This window comes from Bufo bufo, chromosome 1 (genome assembly GCF_905171765.1).
Source record: "Bufo bufo chromosome 1, aBufBuf1.1, whole genome shotgun sequence".
In the NCBI taxonomy this organism is placed as follows: Eukaryota; Metazoa; Chordata; class Amphibia; order Anura; family Bufonidae; genus Bufo; species Bufo bufo.
Window position 1 is genome coordinate 526,007,772 of NC_053389.1, and position 17,474 is coordinate 526,025,245.

Genomic DNA, 17,474 nt, shown 5'->3' on the forward strand with positions numbered 1-17,474 from the left:
TGGTGCGTTTATATACAGACATCTCCTTTCTTCTGGACTGATATGCCTTCACACAAATTACATTAATATTACAGTGAAATATTTACTGTACCTGGGTATAGACTGTAGCCTTATTATAATTAGGTTTGGTTTATTGTTATCTATATGCAAAGAGGATTCATTGAAATTGTCCACATTGACTATATTCCAGTCATCTTGCTGTTTCAGGTAACGTGGCAAGTTATTTACTGTCTCCTTCTCTACCGAGGGCAGAATTAAGGATGCCGGTGATGAATCCAAAATGTCCTGTAATAGATGCAAAGAGTATATTACCGCCCCAGCAAGTGTATGATTACGCTACATGTATCAACACTGAAAGATTTATGTAGCACATGATAAGCAGCAAAAGTAATGTTCCATGGTCTAGGATTTATGCCTAGCAAATAACTTTCCATAAGGGTCAGCTGTCAGGCAGAGCCACAGCAAAGAGCATGAGATGAGAATGATGCATGTTACAGAAATACACAGAGAGTGACTGTACACAATATAATTATAAGCAGAGTGGAATTAATAATCACATGATCTAGATAATCCGTTAAAGGAGACAGAACTTACCTGGCAACTAAATGCTGTTTACCCAGGTTCTTATGTCCTGCCTCAGACAATAAGATCTGTTTATTACCCCTAGTACACTTGTGAAGATTTAGAGACTTGTCAAACTCTTTCTTAATTTTACAGTTTACAGATTTGGCATTTTCCTTGACACCCAATATAGATTCCATACATGTATATTAGGCTACTTTCCCTTTCCGCTATTGAGATTCGTCATAGGATCTCAATAGCGGGGAAAACGCTTCCGTTTTATCCCCATTTATTGTCAATAGGGACAAAACTGAACTGAAGGGAACGGAGTACATTCCCTTCCGTTTGGTTGCGTCCCCATCGCGGACAGAGTAACGCATTTTTCTGTCCGTGATGTGGTGCGGAGCAAGACGGATCCGTCATGACTCACAATGTAAGCCAATGGGGACAGATCCGTTTTCTCTGACACAATAGAAAATGGATCTGTCCCCCATTGACTTTCAATGGTGTCCATGACGGATCCGATAATAGAAGATAATACAACCGGATCCGTTCATAACGGATAGAGACTTTTGTATTAGGCTTATTGCACACGACAGTATATTTTCACGGTCCGCAAAACGGGGTCCCGTTTTTCCGTGATCCGTGACCGTTTTTTCGTCCGTGGGTCTTCCTTGATTTTTGGAGGATCCTCGGACATGAAAAAAAAGTCGTTTTGGTGTCCGCCTGGCCGTGCGGAGCCAAACGGATCCGTCCTGAATTACAATGCAAGTCAATGGGGACGGATCCGTTTGACGTTGACACAATATGGTGCCATTTCAAACGGATCCATCCCCATTGACTTTCAATGTAAAGTCTGGAGTCCCTTTTATACCATCGGATCGGAGTTTTCTCCAATCCGATGGTATATTTTAACTTGAAGCGTCCCCATCACCATGGGAACGCCTCTATGTTAGAATATACTGTCGGATATGAGTTAGATCGTGAAACCTCATTTCCGACAGTATATTCTAACACAGAGGCGTTCCCATGGTGATGGGGACGCTTCTAGTTAGAATATACTACAAACTGTGTACATGACTGCCCCCTGCTGCCTAGCAGTATCCGATCTCTTACAGGGGGCCGTGATCAGCACAATTAACCCCTCAGGTGCCGCACCTGAAGGGGTTAATTGTACTATCATATCCCCCTGTAAGAGATCAGGGCTGCCAGGCAGCAGGGGGCAGACCCCCCCCCCTCCCCAGTTTGAATATCATTGGTGGCCAGTGCGGCCCCCCCTCTTCCTCCCTCTATTGTAATAATTCGTTGGTGGCACAGTGTGCGCCCCCCCCCTTCCTCCCTCTATTGTAATAAATCGTTGGTGGCACAGTGTGCGCCCCCCCCCCTTCCTCCCTCTATTGTAATAATAATAATAACATCGCAGCAGCCACCAGCAGGTAAGTATGAATCTTCTACTATTGTACTATTGCTAAGTAACCATGGCAACCGGGACTGTAGTAGCGTCCTGGTTGCCATGGTTACCGATCGGAGCCCCAGCGATTAAACTGGGACTCCGATCGGAACTCCGCTGCCACCAATGATGGGGGGGGGGGAGATGGGAGGCCGCACACTGGCCAACAATGTTGTTAATGCTATAGAGGGAGGGGGGGCCGATGGGGGGCGCACACTGTGCCACCAACGAATTATTACAATAGAGGGAGGGAGGGGGGGGCGCACACTGTGCCACCAACGAATAATTACAATAGAGGGGGGGGGGGCGCACTGGCCACCAACCTATTATTACAATAGAGGGGGGGGGGGCCGCACTGGCCACCAATGATATTCAAACTGGGGAGGGGGGGGAGGGTCTGCCCCCTGCTGCCTGGCAGCCCTGATCTCTTACAGGGGGATATGATAGTACAATTAACCCATTCAGGTGCCGCACCTGAAGGGGTTAATTGTGCTGATCACGGCCCCCTGTAAGAGATCGGGTGCTGCCAGGCAGCAGGGGGCAGTCTTGTACACAGTTTGTAGTGTATTCTAACTAGAAGCGTCCCCATCACCATGGGAACGCTTCTGTGTTAGAATATACTGTCGGTTCTGAGTTTTCACGAAGTGAAAACTCAGCTATGAAAAAGCTTTTATGCAGACGGATCCTCGGATCCGTCTGTATAAAAACTAACCTACGGCCACGGATCACGGACACGGATGCCAATCTTGTGTGCATCCGTGTTCTTTCACGGACCCATTGACTTGAATGGGTCCGTGAACCGTTGGCCGTGAAAAAAATAGGACAGGTCCTATTTTTTTCACGGCCAGGAAACACGGATCTCGGATGCGGCTGCAAAACGGTGCATTTTCCGTTTTTTCCACGGACCCATTGAAAGTCATGGGGTCCGCGAAAAAAAAACGTAAAACGGCACAACGGCCACGGGTGCACACAACGGTCGTGTGCAGGAGGCCTTATCGTGATGGAAGTGTTTTTGCTGATCCATGACAGATCCAGCAAAAACGCTGGTGTGAAAGTAGCCTTACCACGTCTTGTACCATTGGTGTTGTAGTGTAGACAATGTTTGTAAATTAACTATTTTGCCCCCACAATATCCCAGGTATAGAATATAGCACAAAAGCTAAACTAAAATGCTATTAGAAGGAAACATAAAATGAACATATTCCTATTTTTTACTGACTGTATATGCAAAACAAATCTTTGTATGCACCATCTGGTTTATGTGTCACTAAGCACTCCTTTTAATGCAAGCAGGGTGAAAGTTCCAAAAAGTTATAAATATGTATGCTCGTTGCAAGGTTGCCCCTGCGTTCATAGAATAGAATAGACCAAGCCAGGGGTATAGCTTTAGAGGGTGCAGACGTAGCATTCACACCTGGTTCTAGTATATAAGGGTGCCCAAACACTGGCACCAGGGTTATAAATGGCACATGGTAGGTAAGGGGTCCTGTTATAGATTTTGCAGTAGGTCTCAGCAACTTGAAGTTATGCCTCTACTATCTCAGCACACAGGCTAGGCCACCTTCCCTGAGAGACACTATAATCTTAGTGGTAATTTACATTAATTAGATAGATAAGATAGTGATGTAAAAGGATTATGGCAGTAGCAGAAGAAAGTCAGGGAGGGGACGCTGGGTGAGACTGCAGAGGTAGAAACAAGACTTGAATGAGACCAATATAGCTACTAATTTTAACCCCTTAGGTACCGGAGGTTTTTTCATTTTTGCGTTTTCATTTTTCTTCCTTATGTTCCTTGAGCCATAACTTTTTTATTTTTCCAGTCACCTATCCATATGAGGGCTTATTTTTTGCAGGACAAGTTTTACTTTCTAATGACACCATTTAATATGCCATACAATGTAGTGGAAAGCGGGAAAAAAATTCCAAATGGGGCGGAATTGGAAAAAAAACCCCACAAATCTACTGATCTGTGTGGGGGCTAATTTTTTGCAGGACAATCTGTAGTTTTTATTGATACCATTTTGGAGTGTGTGTGACTTTTTGATCACAATTTTTTGGGGCAAGAGAAGTGCTGAAAAAATAGGGAATCGGCCATTTTGACCCTTTTTGCCGTTACGCCATTTGCCTTATTGGAAAAATATCTTTATATTTTAATACTACGGGCATTTTCGGACGCGGTGATGCCCATGATGTTTATATTTTTTGGTATTTATGTATTTATTTTTTATTCTACAGAAATTGAAATTTTTATATTTTTTTATTTTTTACTTTTTTTAAAACTTTTTTTTATGGTTTTGTACCTCATTTCTGAGACTACAAGACTCACATTTTTTTTTTATTCTGTATCATTATGTTTCATATAGGTCCATAATGGTACTAGAATTGCTCATTTCTTAGACGTAGCATTCACACCTGGTTCTAGTATATAAGGGTGCCCAAATACTGGCACCAGGGTTATAAATGGCACATGGTAGGTAAGGGGTCCTGTTATAGATTTTGCAGTAGGTCTCAGCAACTTGAAGTTATGCCTCTACTATCTCAGCACACAGACTAGGCCACCTTCCCTGAGAGACATTATAATCTTAGTGGTAATTTACATTAATTAGATGAGATAGTGATGTAAAAGGATTATGGCAGTAGCAGAAGAAAGTCAGGGAGGGGATGCTGGGTGAGACTGCAGAGGTAGAAACAAGACTTGAATGAGACCAATTTAGCTACTAATTTGAACCCCTTAGGTACCGGAGGTTTTTTCATTTTTGCGTTTTCATTTTTCTTCCCAAGTTCCTTGAGCCATAACTTTTTTATTTTTCCGGTCACCTATGTTTGAGGCTACAAGACTTAATTTTTTTTTTATTCTGTACCATTATGTTTCATATAGATCCATAATGGTACTAGAATTGCTCATTTCTTATGTTGGCCTGCTGGCCAAAATAAGAATTGCACCTCTTCAGAGAGACCCAGTGTAGTGAAACCAATTACCGGCACCCTCTTTGGCCGCAGAGGATGCCGATAAGAAGCCGTTTTTTTTAGCTTTTAGATGTCGTGATCACACTTGATCATGGCATCTAAAGGCTTTAATGACCTCAATCGGCATTATTGCTGGTTGCGGTCATTAGCCGCGGGTCTCTGCGGAGACCCGCCAGCCATGGCACCCACTGCATGCGCGAGTAGTCACCATGTTTACCCATCGCTCCAGCGCTGTACTGGTCGGGAAAGGGTTATGGGCAAGGCAAGTGAATCCGTTTTTTTTTTGCAGTTTTTGAAGCCAAAACTAAAAGTGGATTAAAAAAATAATTTTCAAGTTTTTTTCCAGCATTAAAATGCAAGAAAAACACATGGGGTATCGTTGTAATCGTACTGACCTGGAGAATAAAATTACCAGGTGACGTCCCATAAAAATGAATGGGAAACCCACCGCGCAAACGCTTCATTAACTTCTAAGGGACTGATGGAAATAGCAAAGCAAATGCTCGACTATTTTCGCCAATCCCGTAGAAATAAATGGAGAGCGGCCACGCATGCATAGTCTGCTCTCGGTCTCTTTTTGGGCTCTGTTTTAGGCCTCTTGCACACGGCCGTTTTTTTTTCCCGTTTAATGGCCTTTTTTTGCGTTCCGTATACGGTCCGTATACGGAACCATTCATTTCAATGGTTCCGCAAAAAAAACGGAATGTACTCCGTATGCATTCCGTTTCCATATGTCCGTTTTTCCGTTCCGTTTTAACATAGAACATGTCCTATTATTGCCCGCAAATCACGTTCCGTGGCTCCATTCAAGTCAATGGGTCCGCAAAAAAAATGGAACACATACGGAAATGCATCCGTATGTCTTCCGTTTCCGTTCCGTTTTTTGCTGAACCATCTATTGAAAATGTTATGCCCAGCCCAATTTTAGCTATGTAATTACTGTATACTGTATATGCCATACGGAAAAACGGAACGGAAAAACGGAACAGAAACGGAAACACAACGGAAACAAAAAACGGAACAACGGATCCGTGAAAAACGGACCGCAAAACACTGAAAAAGGCCTCCTGCACACGGCCGTTTTTTCCCCCCGTTTAGGCTCCATTCACACGTCCGCAAAATGTGTCCGCATCCTTTCCGCAATTTTGCGGAAAGGGTGCGGACCCATTCATTCTCTATGGGGACGGAATGTGCTGTCCGCATCCACATTTGCGGATCCGCACTTCCGCATCCGTGCTTCCGTTTCCGCAAAAAAATAGAACATGTCCTATTCTTGTCCGCAATTGCGGACAAGAACAGGCATATTCTATTAGTGCCGGCAATGTGCGGTCCGCAAAATGCGGAATGCACATTGCCGCTTTCCGTGTTTTGCGGATCCGTGGCTCCGTGTATCCGCAAAACACATTGCGGACGTGTGAATGGAGCCTTACTGGCCGTTTTTTGCGGTCCGTATGCGGTCCGTATACGGAACCATTCATTTCAATGGTTCCGCAAAAAAAACGGAATGTACTCCGTATGCATTCCGTTTCCGTATTTCCGTTTTTCCGTTCCGTTTTAACATAGAACATGTCCTATTATTGCCCGCTAAACACGGTCCGTGGCTCCATTCAAGTCAATGGGTCCGCAAAAAAAACGGAACACATACGGGAATGCATCCGTATGTCTTCCGTTTCCGTTCCGTTTTTTGCTGAACCATCTATTGAAAATGTTATGCCCAGCCCAATTTTATCTATGTAATTACTGTATACTGTATATGCCATACGGAAAAACGGAACGGAAAAACGGAACAGAAACGGAAACACAACGGAAACAAAAAACGGAACAACGGATCCGTGAAAAACGGATCGCAAAACACTGAAAAAGCCATACGGTCGTGTGCAATAGGCCTTAGCGATATGGCCCCAATGTGTGAGATGACACAACCCCTTTAAGGGCAGATATAATTTTTTCCATTTTTTTCTTTTAATCACCATATTCTGACCCCTATAACTTTTTTCTGGTTATGTGTATGGAGCTGTATGAGGTCTCTTTTTTTTCAGTGATACCATTGTGAAGTGTGTGGGACTTTTTGATCCCTTTTCATAATTTTTTTTGTGCAGGTGAAGTAACAAAAAATGGCAATCATTCATAGGCATTCATATTTTAGACTTTTTTACTCACCTCATCCAATTGATCGCGCAGCTGGCATCGTCGTCTTGCTTCTTCTTTCAGGACCTGCAAAAGGACCTTTGATGACGTAATCGCGCTCGCCACATGGTGAGCGTGGTGACGTCAGCGCAGGTCCTGCTGAATGAAAATAGAAGTTTTCTATCTTCATTCAGCAGGACCTGCGCTGACGTCACCGTGCTCACCGTGCTTACGTCATCAAAGGTCCTTTTGCAGGTCCTGAAAGAAGAAGCAAGAAGACGATGCCAGCTGCGCGATCAATTGGATGAGGTGAGTTAATTTTTTTTCTTTTTTAACCCCTCAATCCACATTTTAGTAAGCATTCTGTATTCAGAATGCTATTATTTTCCCTTATAACCATGTTATAAGGGAAAATAATAAAATGAATACATTTTAATGGGGTCCGGGGTTGCTTTCATCCCTATCATCTCCTAGCAACCATGTGTGAAAATCGCAGCGCATCCGCATTTGCTTGCGATTTTCATGCAGACCCGTTCATTTCTATGGGGCCTGCGTTGCGTGAAAAACGCAGAATATAGAACATTCTGCGATTTTCACACCACGCACAAGTTATGCGTGAAAATCATTGCTCATCTGCACAACCCCATTGAAGTGCAGATTCAGGACGGGTGCAATGCGTTCAACTCACGCATTGCTTCCGCGCGGAATTCTCACCCGTGTGAAAGGGGCCTTAAAGTGACAACTTCTGCCATACATGTACGTTAGAGGTTGTCAAGGGGTTAGTAATTTTCCATGCCCAGCCAAGTATCAGGAATGAAACAGTGGAGAGAGCAGAAATTACATGTAGCTCTTCTACATCTCCTCTGTATGGGGACAAGCATTCGTTACCATGATCGCTCATCCCCGTACACATTCATTGTTTGCGGGCTGAACATTCCTAATTACACTTATATTTACACAGGGCCATCTACTGCTGACAAGCCATGATTTTATGTCACATAAAAGATGCCCTCACCCAATGAATGAGCGTTGGCTCGTTCATCGGGTGATAGGTGGCACATATATATGAGGCAAAGTTACCATGACTATGACACAGCAATCACAAAGAATCCAAACCTGCTGGGTTCACTTGTGATTTAACATTGCGACATTGTGATGTAAAAGTTGCCGTGTTGCCATAGCTTGCTAGCACAGAAATTTTCCAAATATACTAGCAAATCTTTGCAAAACCCAGCCAATTCCACCCTTTCTCAAAAGATAAGATAAGATGGTAAAGATGGTACATACGCTGTGATCAGGAAGAAGCAAACCAGCCGGGTCAGGTAAGGGTACTTTCACACTAGCGTTTTTCTTTTCCGGTATTGAGTTCCGTCACAGGGGCTCAATACCGGGAAAAAAACTGATCAGTTTTATCCTAATGCAGTCTGAATGGAGAGCAATCCGTTCAGGATGCATTAGGATGTCATCAGTTCAGTCCCTTTTACGTTTTTTGGGTGGAGAAAATACCACAGCATGCTGCAGTTTTCTCTCCGGCCAAAAAGACTGAACACTTGCTGGAATGCCGTATCCAGCATTAATTTACATTGAAGTGTATTAGTACTGGATCCGTTTTTCCGGATGACACCGGAGAGACGGATCTGGTGTTTCAATGCATTTGTCAGACGGATCGGCATCCGGATCCGTCTGACAAATGCCATCAGTTTCCGTCCGGATTGCCGGCGACGGAACTGCCTGCCAGAATACTCGGCCGCAAGTGCGAAAGTACCCTTACTGCTGTCAGCCATGGCTTATATGACAATGGACAGAGGTAAAAGATAGGACTCCCAGTATTGTCATACACAGAGACCCTATAGACACTTACCTGAACATTATTCAGTGGGTTTTCATTACCATATGACGTGCTGTAGTATGTGAAGTCATCAATGCTCAGCTAAAAATGGGGAAAAAAACATGAAACTGAGAAAACCAAAACAAGTGCATACGATATAGATAAACTTGTAATTATTTCTGTGCTTAAGGGCTCATGCACATGACTGTGTGTGCCCAGTGCCTGCACTGAGGCCCACATACAGGGGGTCCGCAATATACGGGCACCGGCCCTGTGCACTCCATATCACAGATGCGGACCTTAGGGTGGCCAGACGTCCGGTTTTAGGCCGGACAGTCCGGTTTTCAGGCTCCCTGTCCTCCGTCCGGCGCAGTGCCTGGACGGACGCAGGGATGTCCTCCTTTGGGTCCACAATCCTCAAGATATAAAATGGTGCGGAGCGGACGCACAGATCCGGAAATATTGCAACACTGTATGCAGGGCATGGTGGGGCAGTGCATAACAAAGTGTATACATTTTGCATAGACTGCTCCCTTATTGAAGTTACTTACGGTGTCTTGGAGAAACATGACAATGAGCCTTGCTGTTCTACCATCTTGCTGCAATAATTGATAAAATTCCTGCCTCGTAGTAATATGTCCAGCATTTACAGTTGGCGCTGTACTCCATGAAGAGCTGAAATAAGAAAATTCCTTGAGTTTAATATTAACCATAAAAATAATTTTTTAATTGGCCCATTATTTATGCTTGTTGTTTGTTGTGTTTTTTTTTTATACGGTTGACTTCTGTATCTGTGTACAGGTAAGTACCTGACATGGTTACAGTTTTGCTGCTTATACCCTTAGAACAAATCTACATCATCTTACTATCTTTCCTGATTTGATTCTGCCTCAAATACTGCTAACTGAAATGAATTACGTAGATTCCACAGCAGCAGCTATACAGACATGCTCTGTAGCCCTTTCCTAAAGGAGTAACCCCAGCATTAATGTGCCTCACATAGATCCAGAGATATCCCCAGTCATTGCTCCAGTTGCTCTGCTAGTTTTATTTCACACTCGCAGCTCAGGAGGTGTGTCCTTTCTACTGTATCTCTCCCTCTCACAGATCGGGGGTGTCCTTTCTACTGTATCTCTCCCTCTCACAGATCGGGGGTGTCCTTTCTACTGTATCTCTCCCTGTCACAGATCAGGGGTGTCCTTTCTACTGTATCTCTCCCTGTCACAGATCAGGGGTGTCCTTTCTACTGTATCTCTCCCTGTCACAGATCAGGGGTGTCCTTTCTACTGTATCTCTCCCTCTCACAGATCGGGGGTGTCCTTTCTACTGTATCTCTCCCTGTCACAGATCGGGGGTGTCCTTTCTACTGTATCTCTCCCTGTCACAGATCGGGGGTGTCCTTTCTACTGTATCTCTCCCTGTCACAGATCGGGGGTGTCCTTTCTACTGTATCTCTCCCTGTCACAGATCAGGGGTGTCCTTTCTACTGTATCTCTCCCTGTCACAGATCAGGGGTGTCCTTTCTACTGTATCTCTCCCTGTCACAGATCGGGGGTGTCCTTTCTACTGTATCTCTCCCTGTCACAGATCGGGGGTGTCCTTTCTACTGTATCTCTCCCTCTCACAGATCAGGGGTGTCCTTTCTACTGTATCTCTCCCTGTCACAGATCAGGGGTGTCCTTTCTACTGTATCTCTCCCTGTCACAGATCAGGGGTGTCCTTTCTACTGTATCTCTCCCTGTCACAGATCAGGGGTGTCCTTTCTACTGTATCTCTCCCTCTCACAGATCAGGGGTGTCCTTTCTACTGTATCTCTCCCTGTCACAGATCGGGGGTGTCCTTTCTACTGTATCTCTCCCTGTCACAGATCAGGGGTGTCCTTTCTACTGTATCTCTCCCTGTCACAGATCGGGGGTGTCCTTTCTACTGTATCTCTCCCTGTCACAGATCGGGGGTGTCCTTTCTACTGTATCTCTCCCTGTCACAGATCAGGGGTGTCCTTTCTACTGTATCTCTCCCTGTCACAGATCAGGGGTGTCCTTTCTACTGTATCTCTCCCTCTCATAGATCAGGGGTGTCCTTTCTACTGTATCTCTCCCTGTCACAGATCGGGGGTGTCCTTTCTACTGTATCTCTCCCTGTCACAGATCGGGGGTGTCCTTTCTACTGTATCTCTCCCTGTCACAGATCGGGGGTGTCCTTTCTACTGTATCTCTCCCTGTCACAGATCGGGGGTGTCCTTTCTACTGTATCTCTCCCTCTCACAGATCAGGGGTGTCCTTTCTACTGTATCTCTCCCTGTCACAGATCAGGGGTGTCCTTTCTACTGTATCTCTCCCTGTCACAGATCAGGGGTGTCCTTTCTACTGTATCTCTCCCTGTCACAGATCAGGGGTGTCCTTTCTACTGTATCTCTCCCTCTCACAGATCAGGGGTGTCCTTTCTACTGTATCTCTCCCTGTCACAGATCGGGGGTGTCCTTTCTACTGTATCTCTCCCTGTCACAGATCAGGGGTGTCCTTTCTACTGTATCTCTCCCTGTCACAGATCAGGGGTGTCCTTTCTACTGTATCTCTCCCTCTCATAGATCAGGGGTGTCCTTTCTACTGTATCTCTCCCTGTCACAGATCGGGGGTGTCCTTTCTACTGTATCTCTCCCTGTCACAGATCGGGGGTGTCCTTTCTACTGTATCTCTCCCTGTCACAGATCGGGGGTGTCCTTTCTACTGTATCTCTCCCTGTCACAGATCGGGGGTGTCCTTTCTACTGTATCTCTCCCTGTCACAGATCAGGGGTGTCCTTTCTACTGTATCTCTCCCTGTCACAGATCGGGGGTGTCCGTTCTGCTGCACATATCTCCATATCACAGCTCAGGGGATGTGCCCTTTCTGCTGCAGCTCTCTCCCTATCACAGCTCAGGGGATGTGCCCTTTCTGCTGCACATATCTCCATATCACAGCTCAGGGGATGTGCCCTTTCTGCTGCACATATCTCCCTATCACAGCTCAGGGGATGTGCCCTTTCTGCTGCAGCTATTTCCCTATTACAGCTCAGGGGATGTGCCCTTTCTGCTGCAGCTCTTTCCCTATCACAGCTCAAGGAAAGTGCCCTTTCTGCTGCAGCTCTCTCCCTATCACAGCTCAGGGGATGTGCCCTTTCTACTGCAGCTCTCTCCCTATCACAGCTCAGGGGAAGTGCCCTTTCTGCTGCAGCTCTCTCCCCATCACAGCTCAGCGGAAGTGCCCTTTCTGCTGCAGCTCTCTCCCCATCACAGCTCAGGGGATGTGCCCTTTCTGCTGCAGCTCTTTCCCTATCACAGCTCAGGGGAAGTGCCCTTTCTGCTGCAGCTCTTTCCCTATCACAGCTCAGGGGATGTGCCCTTTCTGCTGCAGCTCTCTCCCCATCACAGCTCAGGGAATGTGCCCTTTCTGCTGCACATATCTCCCTATCACAGCTGTGATAGGGAGATATGTGCAGCTCAGGGGATGTGCCCTTTCTGCTGCAGCTCTTTCCCTATCACAGCTTAGGGGATGTGCCCTTTCTGCTGCAGCTCTTTCCCTATCACAGCTCAGGGGAAGTGCCCTTTCTGCTGCAGCTCTCTCCCCATCACAGCTCAGGGGAAGTGCCCTTTCTGCTACAGCTCTTTCCTTATCACAGCTTAGGGGATGTGCCCTTTCTGCTGCAGCTCTTTCCCTATCACAGCTCAGGGGAAGTGCCCTTTCTGCTGCAGCTCTCTCCCTATCACAGCTCAGGGGATGTGTCCTTTCTACTGCAGCTCTCTCCCTATCACAGCTCAGGGGAAGTGCCCTTTCTGCTGCAGCTCTCTCCCCATCACAGCTCAGGGGAAGTGCCCTTTCTGCTGCAGCTCTCTCCCCATCACAGCTCAGGGGATGTGCCCTTTCTGCTGCAGCTCTTTCCCTATCACAGCTCAGGGGAAGTGCCCTTTCTGCTGCAGCTCTTTCCCTATCACAGCTCAGGGGAAGTGCCCTTTCTGCTGCAGCTCTTTCCCTATCACAGCTCAGGGGATGTGCCCTTTCTGCTGCAGCTCTCTCCCCATCACAGCTCAGGGAATGTGCCCTTTCTGCTGCACATATCTCCCTATCACAGCTGTGATAGGGAGATATGTGCAGCTCAGGGGATGTGCCCTTTCTGCTGCAGCTCTTTCCCTATCACAGCTTAGGGGATGTGCCCTTTCTGCTGCAGCTCTTTCCCTATCACAGCTCAGGGGAAGTGCCCTTTCTGCTGCAGCTCTCTCCCCATCACAGCTCAGGGGAAGTGCCCTTTCTGCTGCAGCTCTCTCCCCATCACAGCTCAGGGGATGTGCCCTTTCTGCTGCAGCTCTCTCCCTATCACAGCTCAGGGGATGTGCCCTTTCTGCTGCAGCTCTCTCCCCATCACAGCTCAGGGGATGTGCCCTTTCTGCTGCAGCTCTCTCCCTATCAAAACTCAGGGGATATGTCCTTTTGCTCCAGCTCTCTCCCTATCACCAGCACCTGTACATAATTTAGGCGGATGAACCGCCAGCGAACGAAGGACAAAGACCAGCATTTAAATCAACCGGTCTTCATAAGTGTCCCCCATGTTTTTGGTGACACTTGGTCTTTCTATATTGCTGGATCTCCTGGTGATCTTCTGCACTCAATGCAAAAGTGCAAGATACAGTATAGAGATGATTACGGTAGTTGTACTAGAAATACTGTTAGCCCATAGTGCCAGTCGGAATACGTAAAATGCAGCTTCCAGTCGTCTAGTCTGAGTACACTAGCTGAAGCAAATCTCATTACAAACGGCAGAAATAACAGCCTTCGCGTGGACAGAAGACAAACTGGCATTTGTACGATACTGGTTCATATTGCCATGGTTTACTATGACATTTACTGTGCAGCTGGGAATAAATAGTAAGGTTAATAAGACAGAACTCTCTAATGAATTCTTCTATTAACATGCGGTTCTTGGCATTGCTGTCACAGTATTAGCAGTAATTACATTAAAACAACTTTCTTCTCAGCAATCTTTCAGGGCTTACTAGCCAGTGCTCATGATGGCAGGTCCATTATTTTAATAGTGGGTATAATATTTAGTGCTGCAGAAATCAATATATAGAGTTTATCTGTGAAAGCAGCTCTAATGGTGACACATGATTTGCTTATAAGGGTTTCTCCTTATAACTGCCTGCCACGTCACTGGTCACACCGCCTCCCCGCTCTCTGCCTTGGCATGCTCATCACAGTGTATAGTAAGGGCACCAGCCTCACTATACTTAATGCACATGCGCAGCTCATCTGGTATCTTCACTGTGGGAGCGCTGCAGCCTCACAGTGAAGATATCAGCGGCGCTGCGCATGTGCAGCACGTATAGTGAGGCCAGTGCCCTTACTATACACTGTGATGAGCATGCCAAGGCAGAGAGCGGGGAGGCGGTGTGACCAGTAAAGGTGGGAGGGCATCGGTGACATCACAGGCAGTTAGAAGCACATGGGGGGAGGTAACAGGCTCTGTGATTGGGCAGGCTTGGGCTCACTGAATAGGCTGGCTCGGGCTCTTAGGGCCCATTCACACGTCTGAAAAATGGGTCTGCATCCGTTCCGCAATTTTGCGGAACAGGTACGGACCCATTCATTTTTAATGGGGCCGGAATGTGCTGTCCGCATCCGCATTTGCAGATCCGCACTTCCGGATCCGCACTTCCGTTCCGCCAAAAAATAGAATATGTCCTATTCTTGTTCGCAATTGCGGACAAAAAAAAGGCATTTTCTATGAGAGTGCCAGCCATGTGCGGTCCGCAAAATGAGGAACGCACATTGCCGGTGTCCATGTTTTGCGGATCTGCAGTTTGCTGATCCGCAAAAACACATACAGACGTGTGAATGGACCCTTAGAAAGCTTAGAAAAGCCCTGTTGGGCACTTTGCACCCTAAGGTGTATATAGAATAAACATTGTTTTCTGTATATAGAAAATCAGCATGGTATGTTTTAAACCACGTCTGACTGCACAACAGCATGGTAACATTGCCATAAAGGGAATCTGTCACCAGTGCTCTCCGTGTTCAGCTGTTTCCATAGACCCATGGCTGTGGTTCACCTGATTAAAAAGCCATTTTTCTTTTGTTGATCCAAGGCTGAGTTCCCAAGTTCTGATACTTTTTCTTAATATGCACATTAGACCTTTGGTGCAATGAGGGCATCACCATTGCTCTTGTTACCCACCAAGCTCCACTTATTTCTTTGGCCAACCCCTCCCTCGCTGCTTTGATTGACAGGGCCAGGCAGTGGCAAAGCAGCCAGGGAGGGACTAGCCACAGAAATGAGTGGAGCTTGGGTGTAACAAGAGCAATGGTGACGCCCTTGTTGCACCAAAGGAAAAATGATCATAACTTGGGAATGGAGCATCGGATCAACAAAAGAAGAACAGCGTTTTAATCAGGTGAACCTCAGCTATGTGTCTATGTAAACAGTTTTATAGGGCGGTTACTGGTGACAGAACTCCTTTAATGCTGGATTCAAATACATTGCTTTCCAAATGTGTTTCCTTCTCGTTCAAAAAGGCTCCAGCCAGATGTAGCACGTGGCATTTTTTTTCTGGTTCTTTTCCTATAGCTCTTCTCTGTAGGGTTTCAAATGTAGCCCAAATGTAAAAAAAAAAAATCCTCCAATATGCTTGCAAAATGCAATGGGATTTAGTTTTGCCTGCAATCAACAATGCTGAAAAAAAGTGTGTGAATGGTTGAAGCACAACACAATATATCAGGAGAAAAATGGACTGAGTTGTGAAATGTAAGTTGAGGTCACTGGAGGTGACACTGAAGAGTCTTACAATTTCCCTAGGACATAGAAAGCAGTCATATCCTCTCAGGGAAAACTACACTCAAAAAGCCTGTGGGCAGTGCAAGCGCCAGAGGATGATAACATATCTATTGGCACTCATTTGCACCGGCCTCTCTACCAGGGGTGGGATTCAAATTTTTAACAACAGGTTCCCTACTCAACGGCGGACACGCGGCGTCACGACACATGTTCACATATACATACACCATATATATGCAACATACATAAATACACCATATACAGTGGCTCAGCTATCAGGGAAGCGACTGCTTCGGGGCCCGAGCTCAGAAGGGGCCCCAGAGCAGTACTGAATGTTTTCATTAGACCTAGGGCTACTCACAACTGCGGCACTTTGTAGAAGCAGCGCTGGAGCTCCTCCCACTGAAGGTCCTTACTCGGTGTATAATTGCCCTCTTCTCCTCCTCCTCCTATGGCCGTTCCCATACAAACTCCATGCAAATATTGTCCTTGGTTGGATTCGAACCCAGGACCCCAGCGCTGCAAGGCACCAGTGCTAACCACTGAGCCACCATAATGTATAAATAGTTATAATGTCTTTTTTACAAAAATTTTCAATGGCTATTTTATTGATACAAGAGAAAATAAGAATTTTATGCAATAAATATAATTATGCTGACTCACAGAAAGCACCTTGTGAGCATTACCCCACATCCTTAAACCTAAATGAAAAGGTGATAATTGTAGGCCATATGAGGTGGTTTTGAAGTAGAGAAGGCTGAAGCATATTGGATATCTTTCTGAGGCCTCATGCACATGAACGTATTTTCTTTCAGTGTCCGTTCTGGTTTTTTTGCGGACCGTATACGGAACCATTCATTTCAATGGGTCCTCCGTTCCGCAAAAAAATAGAACATGTCCTATTATTGTCTGCATTACAGACAAGCATGGGACTGTTCTATTAGGGGCCGCAAAATACAGAATGCACACGGACGTCATCCGTATTTTTGGCGGATCTGTTTTTTGCGGACCGCAAAATACATACAGTCGTGTGCATGAGGCCATGTACTGTAAATAAGCTGGTATATACTTTCTACTGACAACGCAGCATGCTCTCGCACTGTGCCAAACAATGTGCTTGTTTCTGAAGGCACCACTTGTCTTGAAATCAATAAGATCTCTGAATGTCCAGACAATTTCTGTCATCAGATGTGTTTTTGAAACATTTTTCCCTAGGAAGTAAAATGTGATCACTGACATGCCGACTGGTAACACATTTAAAAACAGAATAATTGTCACCTTTTAGCTATACTACATTCTTCAAACATACATTTAAACTGTTAAATATGCTGTACAATATCTGTCTTCTCTGTAATACTTCTTGCCCAGTGCTGGACAGTGAGAGGGATGTGTAATATTCAGATACATTCCTCTGGCTGGACAAGTGTTCTACCTACTTGTCATGGTAGGGACTATTGACATCTTGAGCTACCCCAACCATTGTCCCTACCTACTTGCACAATCCAGCCTAGATGATGGCCCACAACTGGTCGACAATCCCTCCTATACAAGAAGGGAGAGATGCAAACACTAGATGAATACACTAGTGACAGATCGGCCCAAACTGACTAGTACCAAATCAGAAACAGAAAAGCCGGGTCAGACCAGGAGAGACCAAAACGCATAGTCATGAAACGCAAATCAGTAACCAAATTGCGCCATAGCCAATACCAGTCGCAACAGACAGGACAAAATCAG

The 17,474-nt window shown here is 45.7% G+C and overlaps 1 protein-coding gene across 1 annotated transcript in view; it reads right to left on the minus strand.

Moving 5' to 3' along the window:
* LOC120981927 (V-type proton ATPase subunit S1-like) overlaps positions 1-17,474 on the minus strand; it is a 122,697-nt gene that overhangs the window by 77,173 nt on the left and 28,050 nt on the right. The window contains exons 2-4 of the mRNA XM_040411730.1: positions 9,485-9,608; positions 8,967-9,035; positions 92-285 (exon numbers count right to left, since the gene is read on the minus strand). Of these exons, the coding sequence (XP_040267664.1) occupies positions 92-285; positions 8,967-9,035; positions 9,485-9,608 (387 nt within the window). The remainder of the gene's footprint in view (positions 1-91; positions 286-8,966; positions 9,036-9,484; positions 9,609-17,474) is intronic.